The 18,163-nt window shown below is 37.6% G+C and overlaps 1 protein-coding gene across 1 annotated transcript in view; it reads left to right on the top strand.

The window, feature by feature from the left end:
• Window positions 1–18,163, top strand: part of STAT4 (signal transducer and activator of transcription 4) — a 146,135-nt gene that overhangs the window by 62,106 nt on the left and 65,866 nt on the right. The window contains exon 3 of the mRNA XM_069070183.1: window positions 13,632–13,730. Coding sequence (XP_068926284.1) covers window positions 13,632–13,730 — 99 coding nt within the window. The remainder of the gene's footprint in view (window positions 1–13,631; window positions 13,731–18,163) is intronic.

Consider the following 18,163-nt stretch of genomic DNA (forward strand, 5'->3'; position numbering starts at 1 on the left):
TCATTGTCAACAGAGCTGAAGATTACTAGTGACATGCCCTATCCATCCTGTTCAGTATCTTCATCAATGACTTGAATGAAGACACAGAAAGCATGCTTATCAGTGGTGTGGATGACATGAACCTGAGCGGATACACAGATTCAGGGCTCAAAAATATCTTAGCAGGCATGAACAGTGGTGTCCACTAATACGTTGAGACAGCCATCTATTTTGAAAGCTATGTTGGTGGCAATCCATTGGCTATTCAACTGCAACTAACTTCGATAAGTTTGGAGGATAAGGCTGACTTCTGATAGGATCTCTTTGAGCTTTTTTCTTTGTATCTCTTTTTTTGTCTTTGCATCTCCATTAACAGTAGGCATTTAATAAATGCTGATTGATTGATTCATGCAACCCTGTATAAAAATCACATATTTGCCAATATAGATTTTAATGCCCTGAACTACATAAACTCTTTGTGGAATAGTTTGTTTCTAAATGGGTAAGTTTTTAGTCTTTAGTAATAATACCTGGATTAAGAAATCTGAGAGCTGATGGATGGGTGAGACTGACAAAATTTGTTTTGTTATCTATTAAATAAAACTTACATAGAACACAACCCCTCCGTCCCTTAGTAGATACGTTCATGAGTTGTGACCAAGAATGATTCACTACTCGGTAGCCAAAATCATGATGGTGAGCCTCTACAAACTTAGTTTGAGAGGCATTGTAGCATGGCAGATAGAATGATAGCATCAGGAAGACATGACATTGAATCTTACCCCTGACACTGACTAGCCATGTCCTCTGGAGAAGTCATTTAACCTCCCAAAGTCTTTATCTTAAAGGTTTGTTGGGAGATTCAAATGAGATAATGTATATAAAGGACTTTGCAAAATTTAAGGCACCATATTAGTACCAGTTATTATTAGTTAGTTTGATCCTCATAAAATAGAAAGAGTCCATCAGTGATCTCATATTCATATCTTTTCCAGCTAAATTGGATCTGCCAGAGCTTCACTCTCTGTGGTCACCTTTTATTAAAAGACTCTTAGATTGAATTGATGATATCATAATGTCAGGGTCATGAGAGCTAGTATATTGTGTTCCATCCTGAGTGCCTTATTTTAAGATCATGTTGTCATCCTGACCTTGTCATAAAATAGTGTTAATATCCTAAGTGATCCCTTTCAAATTGTTCCTTTTTCTTTTTACTATCATAGGTTCTGTTGGAGGGTGTGACTATTTGCAATGAAAGTATATCATTTAGTTGGCCAATAAAGGATTAAGAAAGAGAGAGGGGGGCAGCCAGGTAGCACAGTGAGTAAGAGCACTGGCTCCAGTGTCAAGATGATCTGGAGATCGAATCCGGGCTCAGACACTTAGCACCCACCCAGAAACACCTGGCCGTGTAACCTTGAGCAAGCTACTTAACCCCAATTGCTTAGGGGTGGCCAGGTGGCTCAGCGAATAAGAGCACCAGCTCCAGTGTCAGGATGACCCTGGGATCAAATCCGGGCTCAGATACTTAGCACCACACCCAGAAATAACTGGCCATGTAACCTTGAGCAAGTTACTTAATCCCGATTGCTTTAAAAAAAAAAAAGAAAGAGAGAGAGCCATGTAGTGGCCATGATGACTATACTAGGCTTTATTGTTTTATATTATATTGTATTATATATTATATTATTTTAATTCCTGTCCAAGTGGAGTGTGTGCTCAAAGTGTTAGCTCTATGTTTCATTTCAGCTATGAGTCTACAATTCCATAATCTATTCTCCCTACCTAGGACTCTTAGAATTTATCAGTCTAACTCTCTCATTTTACACATGTGGAAAATAAGGCCCAGAGATGTTGGCTGACATCACATGGCTAATAAGAGGCAAAGCTGGGATTCCAATGTGGTCCCCATTGCTCTGTTTACTGCAGCATTCTGTATCAGGTGATAACAATATTCATAACTAAACACATCTCGTAATTAAAGGTAGTGTAGCAAGTTTCCTGAAAAGGGTAATCCCATAAGAAATATGTGTGAATATCTCTAAGAACCAAATTTAAAAGTAATCATTATTAATAATATTGATTTTAATTAACATTAATTAATAATAATCATTATTTGGTCATTTATTTTCAAATTGTTTATGTATACATGTAGCAAATTAGATTCAAAATGAATCTGTGTAGTTTTGTTACCATTGCCTACTTAGTAGACAGATAACTTCATGATCTTTTCCTTTAAAAAGAAGAAAAGTAAACCAATATTTTATCCGTCAATGATTATTCATTGCTCGGGAAGGTAAATTATACTCATATAAAATAATAAAGCCTAGGATAGTCATCATGGGCCTTAGGTGACGTTCTCTTTTTCTCAATCCTTTATTGGCCAACTAAGTGATATACTTTCATAGCAAATAGTCATGTCCTCCAAAAGAATCTATGATAGTAAAAAGAAAAAGGAAAAGTTTGAAAGGGATCGCTTAGGAAATTAACACTATTTTCTGACAAAGTCAAAATGATAACATGATAGAGAATGCAATAGTGTGGTTGAAAGTAAGAAAAAAAATTTAAAACATTTTGCTAGTAACAACTTTCAGCATTTTTAGTGCGTGAACTTTCCTTGAAGAAATGTCGGGAAAGTCCCTGCCCTTTATTATTTTGAAATCCCCACATGCAATCATCCACTTGTCAGGAGTTTCTTTTCATGTTCTATACAGATACATTTCCTGGCTATGACTCAGTCTCATTTTTGTTGACTTTATAAACAGCACTCACCATTTCTGCAAAGTGTATAGCAGGATTTTCACTTTTTCCTTATTTGACCATCAGTTAGCATGAATATTGTCATATGTTGACATGAAGCATTTTTGTTAGCTAATTGCTTATCTAGCATTTTCATGCCTGGCAATCTGATTTACAAGTAACAAATCCAGAAGACACAATGGCTACCTTGAAATTTTTCTCCCTCTTTAAAGGCTCAGTTTAGATGCTACCTCCTCCTTAAAGCCTTTCTCGATCCTCCCCAGCTAAAATTAATGCCACCTTATTCATGTTTTCTTATAGCACTTAATCTGGTTTACTTCTTCTGCCCTTATCACATTCTACCTCATATCATACTTATCTGTGCATATGCTGTGTTCTTCCAATTAGGCTATAAACTCAAAGAGGTCCAGGATTTTCCTTATTTCATAGTTATATCTTTAGTGACTTGCATATTTCAGGTAGTTGATTTTTGAACTAAATTCCGATAGAAATGGTAAGTGAAAGCAGACACAGTTCTAGAAGCGATTTCTGTCTTGTTGTTTTTTGCAGTAGTCTATGTCCCCATTTAGAGTGGTAGATAGGTACCACAATGCACAGAGTGCTGGGTATGAAGTCAGGAGGACCTAGTCTCAGAAAAATCTGGCCTCAGACATTTACTAGCTCTTCGACCCTGTGCAAGTCACTTAACCCTGTTTGTCTCAGTTTCCTCATCTGTAAAATGAGAAAGAAATGACAAACCACTTTGCCAAGAAAATGGAAACTAATATAGAGAATAAAGAATTTGTAGTTGACTCTAGGTATAGAGAGAAAGCAGGTGCCTTTCTAAAGTTGAAAGAATTTATTCCAACCCAGGGTTTACCACAAGAGAAAGGCAGGACTGGGATTACACTGAATCCATCATTCTTCAGCCAGCTTGGTGTTTCCCCAGCCTTTTAAAAAAGATGGCACAATTCGTCAAGACTGATAATTTTACCATTCCTCTAAGTCTCAAGATAGTCATATTAGGCATTTTGCAAGCTGCTACTTTTTTTAATAGCAGTTTGCATTAGGAATTCAAGTATAAGGGATAAAATAAAAAGAATTAAGAAATAAAGAGAATAAGAGAATCACTGGCCTAGAGTCAAAAGAAGTGTATAAATGGAAGCAGCCCAGGATGTTAAATTTTAGTTTGATGTCAAGGTTCATAAAGAGCCACTATACAGGTATTGTTTGAAATGGAGAAAAAGGATGTCAACCATAATACTTTCAACTGACTAAAAAGGTAAATATACACAGAGATACGAAGTTTGGCCAAGACCAGTAAGAGTGATGAAAAATCTGAACGAGGGATTTGGCCATGTAAGTGGAGAATATATATATTCACACTTGATGGATTTTGTGCTGGAAGAAGGAGAAGCATAAGGAACAGTTGGAGCTTAGAAAAATAAATAAACTAACAAATTGAAATTTTCCCAGGAGTATGCCTAAGAGCAGGATTGGCTCTTGGAAAGACTGCAGAGTAGGCAAAATTAATCTTCAAAATTCCTGTGCCCTTTCCCTATCATTCTATAGATGCCAGCTCATTCAGTTATTAGATTCTAGAAAGAAATTAATTTTAAAAATAACCAACAAGTAAGTGTGAATTATTTCTTACCTCTCCTATTTCTTACCTCTATCTGCATGTTAAAAAAAAATGGACCTCAGGGAAAGAAACCTAAAAGAACACATTCCTTTAAAAAAAATAATTTGTATTGATATCTTTAGGATATTTTTGTTCAGTTGTTTTTCAGTCATACCTGACTCCTTGTGACCCCGCTTGGGGTTTTTCTGGCAAAGATGCTGAAGTGGTTTGCCATTTCCTTCTCCAGCTCAGGGTTAAATGACTTGCTCGGGGTCACATAGCCAGTAAGTATCTGAGCCTGGATTTGAACTCATGAAGATGTCTTTCCTATTCTAAACCACTAGTGTTCCATTTACTGTGCCTCCTAACTGCCCCTTTACTTTTTATATAACCTAAATTTCTTCCTTTAAACACCTCCCTTCACGAGAGTTATTCCTTACTACAAACAATTTTAAAATTAAGAAAAAGGGGGGAAATAAGTAAAAGATGTATCCATATATTGAAAAAAAAGTTACACACACACATACACACACTGTTCATCACTCCTTCCCTCCCCTTCCCCCCACCTTCTACCTTTACCTCTGCAAAGGTGTAGATGTGTCCTCATATCTCTTCTTTGGGACAAAGACTGTTCTTAGTAATTTTGGAATAAGAATGCAAGGGTGGAATTTCTGACATCTAATACCAAGTGTGGGTGAGGGTTCCTCCCTGAAGTGGCAATCATACTATTAGCTGACTTCTCTGATACAGTCAGCCCTAGTTGAGAGAGAAGTGAGTAGGTGAGATATTGCCTGTTCTACTGCTGGTAATTAAAACTTAGAGTTGTATATGAGGATGGACGTCAAGGAGGAAAGCAAGGAAGAGCTAGGTTTGTGGCAGAAATATATAAAAATAGGAATGTATTAGAAAAAATATGAGAGGCTGCCTGTGTAAAAACATGACCTCAGTTACCTCTGATCCACAGAAATTCTATAAAGCAAGTATATAAAGCAGATCTGGAGTCAGAACAGCTTAAGCTGAAATTTGACCTGAAATATTAGCCATGTGACTATTGGTAAATCACTTAAATTCTTTGCCTCAGTTTCCTTATTTGTAAATATGGAGATAATATCTACCTCCCAGGCTTGATGTAAGGATAAAAAGAAGTGATGTTTGTAAAGAGCTTTGCAAAATTTAAAGCATTATATAAAATGTTTATGTTCAGTCATTGCAATCATATCTAATCTTTATGATCTCTACCATAGCACACCAATAATGTCCATCGCAAAAGTATTTTCTTCATAAAGGTACTGGAGCGGATTGCCATTTCCTTCTCCAGTAGATTAAGGCAAACAGAGGTTAAGTGACTTGTCTAGGGTCACACAGCTAGTAAGAGTCTCAGGTCATATTTGAACTCAGGTCTTCTTGACTCTCGGGGTGGGGCCACATGTGGCTACAAGGCCACAAGTTCCCCACCCCTGCTCTGGGCCTAGCATTCTATCTATGGAGTCACTTAATTACCTCCCTATAAGTGTTCATTACTATTATTGTTATTGTTATTATTATTATTCAATCTCTCACATGCATCCTTACACTCTACAAGACTATAAATTGTCTAGCAGTTACAGAGCTGCTTTGGTAAGAAAGGGTTACCTCCCTAGGAATTCCTCTTATCAGTGAAATCACAGGTACAAACTCATCTTCTCCTTTAAGGGAGATTCAGATTTGCTCTAAAGAGACCCAGGCTAAAGTTTCTATTCTTCTCTCATTTATACTTAGACAAGCAATTGTGACAAAATATGAGAATTAGAGTTGCTATTCCTACTGCTTTCCTCGGAAATTTGTTGAAATTTTTAGAAGCTTTTAATGCTCTTCCTATTGAACATTTTGCCCTTTGGGCTCCCACTTCTATATACCATCAAAACAAACAGTAATTTGTATTTTTTGTATTATTTGTATTACTGGATGGCATGTAAGATATACTTTATTTGAGTCTTTATCTATTACATAACATGTGGCAGGGTTAACTTCAAAAATGGAACAGTATAATTTTCAAAATATCCTTATAAAAGTCTTGTGTCTCAGACTTCCTCTCATCACAAGGGTTTCAGGGTGCATTTGGGGGGGGGTTTCTCTCTCTCTTGACTAATAGTTATCTCATTCAGGAAGTGAGGGGGATGTGTATACACATACATGTATATGTATATATACACACATACATAACACATATAAAAGTGTGTATACATACACACATACACAATATATGTGTGTATGTATACACACCTATGTAAACATATATGCATGTGTATAAATATGTATGTGTACATATATATAGACAAACGCAGTACCCTCTAATATAGCAAAACCAACTCTTGCTGGCAAGCATTCGAATGATAGGTGTAACACTTTGTAAACCATAAAGGACTATATAAATATTAGCTGTCATTATTATTAATTTTAAATAGTTTTGAATGGAAATAATTGAATGTATAGCCTAAATATATGTGTATATATACATACATATATAGGCTATATATATGTATGTGTGTGTATATACACACACACACACACACACACACAAATTCCCAGCATCACCTCTAATTCTGTGTATGAAAATTCCTCTGGCGTAGGCCCCTCTCCTCCATAAATCCTCTCTTGGAGTAGAGGATAATGTATGGAGTGACGTTTTTTTAATTTTTATTTTTTCTCCAACTTTCATCCTTCTCGTGGGACCCCCCTGCCTCCATAGTGCTGCCAGCCAGTCCATAAGTTTCTGGTGAGACTAGGTTTCCTCTTTTTATATCATCTATCAATCTGTCTTATGCAAGACACTAAGGGAAAGTAGTCCCTCCACCCAATCGTCCTCCTACCCGCAGCCGCCATCGATCTCTCAACAATATTGACCTTTCCATTTCTCAATCTGCCCATCATAGCTCTCCCCCCACCCCACTTTTCTACCTCCCATCTGCTTGTCCTCATCACATCCACATTCCCAAAGCAAGGCCAGTACAGAGAACCCTCTTCCAAGAGAGAATGACATCCCAGTTACCAAGTCAACCCATCACCGTACTGGGGTACACGCATTTTATTTTTCTCAGCTTTTCAAATGTGAGTGTGAGGGGAAGCAGTAACATTTACCTCAAAGATCTGCTATTTTATTGACTGGGAGTAGATTGCAGCCCCTCTGTTCTTAGATGTCTAGGGGAGTTGTAATAACTGAGAAACTTCCTTCTCTGGCAGCCCTCCTTGTGATAGACACCCTTCAGACTTAGTTGGGCGGTTCTTGGAAGGAACACTGTTTGGGAGGGGCTGGTAGAGCTTGTGCTCTTTCCTTGCACAGCCTCTAAGGGACTACTTTCACTGCACACGTGGGACATCAGAGCTGGCCTTGAGTTTTATCTGGTTTGAACTTCCGATTGCCCATGTGAGTAACTCCCTCCACTTACACAGATCAACAACTCATCTATAGCTTATGGTTTGAGGAAGTTTCACAGGAGCACTGAGCAGTTAAGTGATTCACACAGGATCTCACAACTGACGTGAGAGTCAGGATTTGACCTCAGGGTTTCTAGGCCCCAGTGACACCAATCTACATGCTGTTCCAGGTTTCCTCTCCTATATGTTAATATAAATAATTTAAGAAAAATATCATTTGGGGTAATGTAAAAATAATAAAATATTGGCCTGTGGGTTTTAAATATATTTTAAAAGGACAACAGCATCTCAGTATGAGAGAGATCTAAGAGACCATCTTCTCAAACCTGGGGTTAATTTCTTAAAGGCATAGTTTATGGTCTGGGAGGCCAGATGGTTGTCAAAAAGATGGCAGAGGAGTTTCCACACCAGAATTCCCTATATCTGTGAAATCACAGGTGTGGACAAAATATATATATATATTTCCTAAGTTTCATTTTTAATTTTTTTTTGCTTTTTGGAGGGCAATTGGGGTTAAGTGACTTGCCCAAGGTCACACAGCTAGTAAGTGTTTTAAGTGTCTGAGGCCGGATTTGAACTCAGGTCCTCCTGACTCTAGGGCCAGTGCTCTATTCACTACACCACCTAGCTGCCCCAAAAGTTTCATTTTTCTTAAAATGTGGCATACTTGACTTGTCTACATAGCCATATATAAAGAAAAATGTAATCATATAATTGGATAGGATTTTGTTAATGTAGTTTTCTTGTGTTGTTTGATCAGTACAGTATTTTTTCAGGACAGTATTACAAAAGTGCAAAGCACAGAACAGAAAATAGGAGGTAATATCAGACTCTTTCCTTACCCTACCTAGCTAGCATTTTGGATACTCTACAACTTATTACCATTGTTGTCAGGTTTTTAAAATAAGAATTTAACTATTAATCAATATAATTTTTCATTCTTTAGATTCCCTAGATAATGGAATTGCTTGTCCAAAGAAACAGGAAAACTGTGGAGTGGAGTGGAGAGTAGCATTAAATTGAGAATCAGACCTGGATTGTCCTCCTGATTTTGACATTAATAAACCATGTGACCTCAGATAATAATTTTATTTCTCTTACCCTCAATTTCTTCACCTATAATATTAGGTGGTTCAGGAGTGGGGAACCTGCAGCCTCGAGGCCACATGTGGCCCTCTAGGGCCTCAACATGTGGCCTCGAGGCTGCAGATTCCCCACCCTGGGATGATTTCTAAGACTCTTTCTAATATTCAATATGTTTAATTACCTATAATTTATATACCTCAAAGGGAAGAAAGAAGATAGGTACAGGAAGAGCCTTCAATCCCTTCAATATTCATGAGGGTACTTATTTTATCTATGTTCAACAATCTCCTTTATAATAATAATAATAATATGTTCTCCAGAGCTATGATCTGGGATAACGTAGTAGACTACCAAGTAATATGGCACAGTGGGAAGTGTGCTAGATTTGGAGCCAAAGTGTATTTAGGGCCAAATCCCCAGTCTACAACCTGGTAAGTAGCACAATAGATACAGGGCCAGGTCTAGAATCAGGAAGACCTGAGTTCAAATCTGATCTCAGATAGTTACTATTGTATGACCCTGGGTGAGTCTCAGACACTTATTACTGTATGATCCTGGGCAAATAACTTGTTTGCCTCAGTTTTCTTGATTGTCAAATGGGGGTGATAATATTACAGGACTTCTCTAAGTCCTTAGAGAATCAATCAATCACTCAATAGACAATAATAAAATATGTATGTGCCAGGCACTTCAGTAATATTGGAGTTGCAAAGACAAAAATAGTTACTTATGTCAAGATTATATTCTATCAGAAAAGACAACCTGAATTTTTATTTATATATATACACACACATACACATGTGAATATATGTACACACAACATATATGTATATTCATGTGTGAATAAGTCAAATAAAGATATTTACAGGATAAATGCAAAATAAATACCAATTAGTTAAATATAGTTAAGTGAAGCTTCATGCTGAATGAGGTTCTTCAGCTGAGTCTTGAAGGCAGTGAAGGGTTCATTCTGTGAGGAGATGAGGACCAAGTGATTTTCAGACATAGGAGAGCCCAGGGCAAAGGTACCAAAACAGGAGATGGAGTGTTGTGTATGAGAAATGGAGGAAAGGTCTATTTAGCTGGACCACAGAGTGTGAAATGGGGAGTAATTTTCCAGTTGGTTTTCGATAATGAGGTTGGAAATATATATTTGGTCAAATTGTGAATGCCTTTGTCCTTTGCTGCTAATTTTGGATTAATTACCATTGATCCACCAGGTGAATTATTTATGTGCTTTATTTTGTTTTCCTAGTTCTGTTTTCCTTTTGGTCATTTCAAGTGCCACTTTATACTGCCCCAAGAGGGGAGAAAAGAAGATGGATGACTTAGAACTTGAGTGTATGCTTAATCACTGGCAAAAATTTCCACGACATATCCATCTATCTCAGGCATCTTGCTGTCTGTCCTACCTCTGTCTCCACTTCTCCATCCGGAATAGCTCCCTCCTAAAAACCATGACCCCTCCATTGGGAAGTTAATCTACTCAGTTTTGGAGCTCTACTCTGTCACTGAGCTCTCCTGATTGGTGAATTAAAAACTCCTCCTTCCTCCACTATACTAGGCAATCACAAGCCATGTTTCACAACCTTTTCCTGAGACATCTTGACATATGTCCGCCTCAGCATGTTCCACCAGCCATCCTCCTTGGCTCCCAACTAACTTATGTTTCCATTCATTATTCCTATGACTCTACAGACCCAAATTCCCTTCCTTGACCACCATTCCACCATACATGTTGTCTCCCTACAATAGAATATATAAGCTCCATGAGGTCAGGGACTGCCTCACTTTTATATTTCTGTCCCCAGAGCTTTAGAACAATACCTGGCTCATAATAGGTGCTTAATAAATGTTTTTATTCATTCATAACACCTATTATTATTTTTTTATAATATAGTAATGCTTATTGATTAGAGTATGATAGGAGCTATATGGCTAAATAAAGTAGGGAAATTAGGCAAGATTCAAAAAAGATGCCTTAAAAGACCTTGAAGCACAGATTCAGACACTGAATAACAAATAGGTCAGATTGGTGTACAGCCATGAAGACTGGGGCAATGATTTTTTTTAATTCAATTTTATTTTATTTCTATTTCTGACTTCTCTCTCTCCCTTTTTACCCTCCCCATCAAATTGAGTGGGGAATCTATCTTAAAACTAAGACTTCAGGTTAACTTCAAATCCAATAGACAGAGAGTAAAATAGACAATGACGTTAACACTACAAAAAATATTTTTCCCCATGGTTTTACAGTGATAAAAACAAAGGCAGGGTGGCAAAGAATTGGAAATTGAGGGGCTACCCATCAAGTGAGGAATGACTAAACAAATTGTGCATATGATTGTGATGGAATACTGCTGTACTATAAGAAATGATAAGCAGGCTGAATTTAGAAAAACATGGAAGTATTTGCATGAAATAATAAAGAATGAAATGAGCAGAACCAAGAGAACATTGTATACAGTAAGAGCAATATTGTTCAAAGAATAACTGTGACTACTGTTATTCTGAGTAGTATAAATACTCAAATCAGCTACAAAGGATTTATGAAGGAAGATGCTATCTATCCACCTCCAGAAAAAGAACTGAGAAATAGAAGCATGTGTAGTATGGATTTATATACGTGTGTGTGCGTGTGCGTGCACGTGTGTGTGTGTGTTTGTAAAATGGTGGCCTTCTCTAGTGTGGGGTAGAGAGGGAGGGAGGAAGACAGCCCAGAACTTAAAATATAACCAAAAAAATTCATTAAATTTTAATGTGAAAAAACAAAGCAACAAAAAGGCAGGGGACAAATGTGCATAAATAGTGATCACCTTTGGTCCCACCTCTTCCGTGAGGCCTTTCTTTATCACCCTAGCCCCTAAAGACCACTTACTCCTTGGATTTCAGGGAGTCTTTATTGTTTGCGCCACTCATTTGATACACAGTTTAAGCCAAGTTGTATTGCTATTAATCCTTTATACTTACAGTATCTTGGCTTCCCAACTTAGTTGTAAGCCCCTCAAAGACAGGGTATGTGTCATATATTTCTTCCTGTTATTTTAATTCGGGGTTTAGCATATTATTCATCTGAATGTCCAACCATAGGTACTGATACTCAAAGGGCTGTTGATCCAACGTCATGTCATCATAAATTCGTCAATATAGCATAGTAGATAGTGCTCTGCACTTGGAATCAGGTAGACCTGGGTTCCCCTCCCAACTAAGAGATTTACTAGCTGTGTGAACTTGAATAAATCATTTAACCTTTTAAGCCCCAATTCCCTCAAAATGAGAATAATAATACCTGCCTCACTGGGTTATCTATAGGGATCAGATGAAAGAATATATGTAAAACAGTCAAGTCAGCAAGTCTTAGTTAAGTTTTTACTATGTGCCAAGCACTGTGCTGAGCTCTAGGAATACAGATACAAGCAGAAAGGAAGATAGTCACTGCTCATAGGGGAAGACAGCACATAAAAGGCAACATGAGTCACCATGTGGAGTGGCATGGTAGAAAAAGTCTGGAGAGTTAGGAGTGGGCATGGAGAGCTACTAAGACATGGCCAACCCTGGGTACTTTCCTTAAAATGGATGCTGTGAGTCCCCTCATATATAGTCAGAGGGCAGCCAAGATAAACTATGGCGAGAGCACCAGCCCTGAAGTCTAGAAGACTAATTTTCATGAGTTCAAATCCATTTACAAGCTGTGTGACCCTGGGCAAGTCATTTAACCCTGTTTGCCTCCATATCTTCAACTGTAAAATGAGCTAGGAAGGAAATGGCAAACCATTCCAGTAACTTTGCCAAGAAAACCCCAAATGAGGTGATGAAGAGTTGGACATGATTGAAAAATAACCAACAACAAAGCCAATCAGAGGAAGGGGCCACATAAGTGGAATCTACTTTGTACCTGAGAAGTCGGGGGTGAAGTGCTGTTTAATGGGGAAGGGGCTTCTGTGGCATGATAGAAAAAATCCCAAGAGTCAGGAATCCTAAATCTATATCCACATATATACATGCACACATAAAGGTATATATATGAGCTTCTGTTGTAGTGCTGGTGATGATGATGATGATGATGATGATGATGAAGCAGAAGAAGAAGAAGAAGAAGAAGAAGAAGAAGAAGAAGAAGAAGAAGAAGATGATGATGATGATGATGATGATGATAAAGAAGTCATCTCTATTTTGGGCAATGAGCAACATTTAGTCATGGTTTTTCCTAGTGAATTTTTACAGTAGACTGATCTCATTTGAGTGTCCCTGCATTTATCACTGAGGAAGTCCTATTAATTTTCTGGTGTTTGATGCAATCAGCACATCTGTACACTGGGGTATATGAAGGGCACTACCATCAATAGAGTACCCTTCTACTCAGTATATGCTTGTTGGTGGAGATGGTAATATTTGAATACAAGTATAGCCATATAATATAAAACCCTAGATTCACATAAAATGCATTCTTTCTAATTAATATTGGGAAAAGTTGTTAAAATATGGGATACAATGAAATGGTCTTTGGGTCATAAGATCTGGGTTCAAACCCTGGCTAGCTTCACCACTTACTACCTGTGTAGCCCTAGGTGAATCATTCCTCCTCTCTGAGGGCTGTTTCTTCATGTGTCACCACAAGAAGAGTGAGAATGCCTCAAGGGGCTTTTAGTTCTAAATTCCATGATCCTAAGGTCACTCACTGTAAGGAAACAGTTAAATAAATTTATTGCTGACTTAGAGGTAGAGAAGATTCTTTTTATGTATGTATTTGAATTTTTACATCCTCTATTTTTGTTCATTTTTTTTTCCTTAGGGGAAATACCATGGGAATCCTATGCACATAGCAGTAGTTATTTCCAACTGTTTAAGAGAAGAAAGACGAATATTGGCTGCAGCCAGCATGCCTGTACAGGTAATGATATCTCCATAAACTCAACTCTTTTGAAAACCTAACTTAACAGTTCTCTTCAGAACTATCTTTCCTCTTCCCTACCCTGCCATCAGCCTTGCTTTCTTCTGGCACCACTAGAGTGGTTTGCTGTTTCCTTCTCCAGTTCATTTTACAGATGAGGAAACTTAGGCAAACAAGGTTCAGCAACTTGTCCAGGATGATATGGCTAGTAAGTTTCTGAGGTCAGATTTGAACTCAGGAAGATAAGTCTTCCACTGTGCCACATAGCTGCCCTTCCTAACAATTAGAGTTGTTCAAAAGAGCAATTACTTTAAGAAGTGGTGAGCGCTCACTCTTTGAAGAGCTTTAAGTAGATACTGGATGGTCACTTGTTGGATATGTTACAAGGAGAGTCAGGAAGACCTTAGTTCAAATCCAGTCTTAGATACTTACTAGCTGTATGACTCTGAGCAAGTCACTTAACCTCTATTTGCCTCTGTTTCAACTCTCAAATGGGGATAATAACAGCAACCTCATAGACTCATGAGGATAAAATGAAATAATATCTGTGAAGTGTTTAGCATGGCACATAGTTGGCCCTGTATAAATTTTTATTACCTATCCTTATCTCCCTTCCCTTCTTTTCATATATGGATTGGATTAGATGGCAGCTGAAGTCCTTTCCAGATCTAAAATTCTGTGGTTCTTAAGGCAGAGAGACCAATGAGGAAGCCATTGCAACAGTCCAAGCAAAAGGTGATGAGAGCTGGAATTAAAGGCATGATTGTCTTAGTAAGGAGCTAGCATCGGATGCAGAGGGTGCTGGGAGGGAAGAAATGCCAAGCCCATTCTAAACTTCATGTCTCTCCTCATGTTGTCCTCCTCAAATGCGAATATACTTTCTTTTTCCTTCTGTCTATATTACCCATCTTTCATTGCCCAACTCAACCTCCCCTCCCCTGACTCTTCTGGCCTTCATTAACGCCCCCTCCTCTAAATTTCTACAGCACTCAGTATCTTTGCCAATATAGCAAACTGTCATATGTTATCTTAGTCTAGCTAACATTGTTTCATGTGTATTATCTTTATCTCCTAAACTAAATATAAGATCCCTGAAGGTAAAAGACTTCACTTCTGTATTTCTCACAGCACCTATCTCAGTGCTGAGCATGTGGTAAGCACTCAATAAATATTTATTTCTCATGTTGGCTTCTAAAGTCATCTAAGAACTCAGGCTTCAGAGACCCTTGCTACTTTTCCCAGATAGAGTGGGAGCTGTTTGGGGTAATAAGCTGTGAAAGTTCCAGCCCCAGGCCTAACCAATGTAAATTCTCCATTTATAGAGAGCCACAAATCCAATATCAAAAGCATTTCATTAAAACATAAAAGTAGTGTCCTTAACTAGGGAGGATAAAATAGAAGAATTAAATACTTTTTCATATACAAATTGGTTCAGCCTCTTAAGGCTCCAACCCCTAAACTGATCCTTTCAAATTCCCTAGCACATCAGAAGAGGGAGATAGTAATTTCAGAACTCATGGCCTAGTTATAAAGCCCACAGGCTTTGTTGCCCTCAACCTCCTGAAGTTCTGCTGAAGCGTCTGGGGCTGGGCTGTTGATTCACTGAAGTTTCTGACTCCAGGATCAATGTGATTCTTCCAGGACTGGGTTAAACTCCCAGACTCTGTAAGTGACTCTTTTCTTTTCTCATCTCCACTCTTACATTCGAGGCACAACTGGTCTCCCCAGCTCTATGCTTCCCAAGACGGGCAACTGCAAATTTTCAACTTCCTTCCCTCCAGAACAGGCTTCACCAATAGAGTGAAAGCCCATACAGCTCTCTGGAAATTGTGACCAGAGAATTTCTTGCAATTACCAATGTACTCTGGGCCCCACAAATCCTGGGGAAGAAATCCTGAGGACCTTTCTCCTGAACCATGCCTACTTCGTTACTGATTAATTAAAATACATATCTGCTCCACCCAAAAAAGTCATTAAGTAAATAATGCAATTAAAAATTGTTTTTTACTCAGTTCAAACCCAGTTATAAGGACTAAATTAACTGAATGAATGTACCAAGTATTTTTAAATCTTGGACAATGGTCTGTAGTATTGATGTTTTAATGATTTTGTGACAATGAAATTATAACTATGAATAAGTTAGTTTAGTTGGAGCTTTTAAAAAAATTGTTCCTATTTATATTCCACCAGTAAAATGAAAATGTCTAAAACCTAATTGTATAGTACAAAATTAGCTCATAGGATGGCATAATTATTTAAATAAAAAATTCCGAATAAAGATTATTTCATTTTAATTATGTTGTTATGGAAAGTGTTCCATATTGAGTCAAGAAGGTTGCATTCAAATATTTGCTCTCTTATTTATTACTTTTGTGTTCGGTCAATTATTTAACTTCTCTGGTTCTGTTTCTTTTTTCATTTTAATTTTATGTTTCATTTCCACAAGATTTTGAGTTACAAATTTTCTCCCCATCTTTCCCCTACCCACCACCCCAAAACAGCGATCCCGCTGAATACCCCCTTCCCCAATCTGCTCTCTCCTATATCCTTTCCCACCCTCCCTCCATTATTATTATTATTTTAAAACTTTGAATTCCATATTCTTTCCCTTCTTAACTCATCACCCACCCTAACTGAGAAGATAGGCAATTCAATATAGGTTGTACATGTGTAGTTACACAAAACATTTCCATAGTGGATATATTGTGAAAGACTGACTATGTTTCCCTCCATCCTATCCTGCCCCCAACTTGTTGTATTTTCTACTTTGACCCTGTCCCTTTTCAAAGTGTGTGCTTCTAACTACCCTCCCCCTTAATCTGCCCTCCCTTCTATCATCCTCCCTCTTATCTCCTTCCCTCCTACTTTCCTATAGGGTAAGATACCCAATTTAGTGTATAAGTTATTCCCTCCTTAAGCCAAATTCAATGAGAGTAAGGTTGACCCATTCCCTTTTGCCTTCTGTTCATCCCCTCCATTATAACAGTTTTCTCTTGCCTGTTTTATATGAGATAATTTACTATTCTCTCTCCCTATCTCTTCTCATTATATTCCTCTCTCACCTCTAAATTTTACTTTTTAAATATCATCCCTTCCTATTCAATTGATCCTGTGCCCTCTATGTATACATGTTCACATATATGTACACATTCACATATGTATTCATATGTATATATACCCCCCTATATAGACGTATATATGTATATATACATTTATATTCTCTTCAACTATCTTCATACTGAGAAAAGTTTCATAAGTTACAATGATCATTTTCCACATAGGCATGTAAATAGTTCAACTTTGATAAGTTCATTATGGTTTCTTTGCCCCGTTTACCTTCTCATGCTTCTCTTGCTTCTTATGTTTGAATGTCAAATTTTCTATTCAACTCGGATTTTTTCATCAAGAATGCTTGAAAGTCCTCTATTTCAGTGAATGACCATGTTTTCCCCTAAAGCATTATGCTCAGTTTTGCTGAGTAGGTGATTCTTGGTTTTAATCGCAGCTCCTTTGACCTCTGGAATATCATGTTCCAAGCCCTTCAATCCATTAACGTAGAAGCTCCTAGATGCTGTGTTATCCTGATTGTGTTTCCACAATATTCAAATTGTTTCTTCTTGGCTGCTTGTAATATTTTCTTTTTTTTTTTTTTGCTTTTTGGAGGGCAATTGGGGTTAAGTGATTTGCCCAAGGTCACATGGCTAATTGTTGTGTTAAGTGTTTGAGGCCAGATTTGAACTCAGGTCCTCCTGACTTCAGAGCTGGTGCTCTATTCACTGCACCACCTAGCCACCCCGCTGCTTGTAATATTTTCTCCTTGATCTGGGGGGCTCTGGAATCTGGCTGTAATATTCCTAGGAGTTTTCTTTTGTGGATCTTTTTCAAGAGGCAATCAGTAAATTTCTATTTTGCCCTCTAATTCTAAAATATCAGGGCAATTTTCCTTGAGAATTTTTTGAAGGATGATTTCTACATTCTTTTTTTGATCATGGCTTTCAGGTAGTCCAATAATTTTTAAATTATCTCTCCTGGATCTATTTTCCAGGTCAGTGGTTTTTCCAATGAGATATTTCACAGTGCCTTCTATTTTTTCATTTGTTTGGATCTGTTTAATAGTATCTTGATTTCTCATAAAGTCATTAGCTTCCATTTGCTCCAGTCTAATCCTGAAGGAATGATTCTCTTCAGTGAGCTTTTGAAATTATTTTTCCATCAGGCAAATTTGGCTTTTTGAAGCATTGTTCTCCTCATTGGCTTTTTGGGCCTCCTTTGCCATTTGAGTTAGTCTGTTTTTTAAGGTGTTATTTTCTTCAGTCAGGTTGTTGACTTGCTTTTCATCATTTTCTTGCATCATTCTCATTTCTCTTCCCAATTTTTCCTCCACTTCTCTTACTTGATTTTCAAAATCCTTCTTGAGCTCCTCCATGACCTGG

This window comes from Petaurus breviceps, unplaced genomic scaffold (genome assembly GCF_028583685.1).
Source record: "Petaurus breviceps papuanus isolate PSGF00001 unplaced genomic scaffold, PetGlider_PUasm1.0 90804, whole genome shotgun sequence".
Lineage (NCBI taxonomy): Eukaryota > Metazoa > Chordata > Mammalia > Diprotodontia > Petauridae > Petaurus > Petaurus breviceps.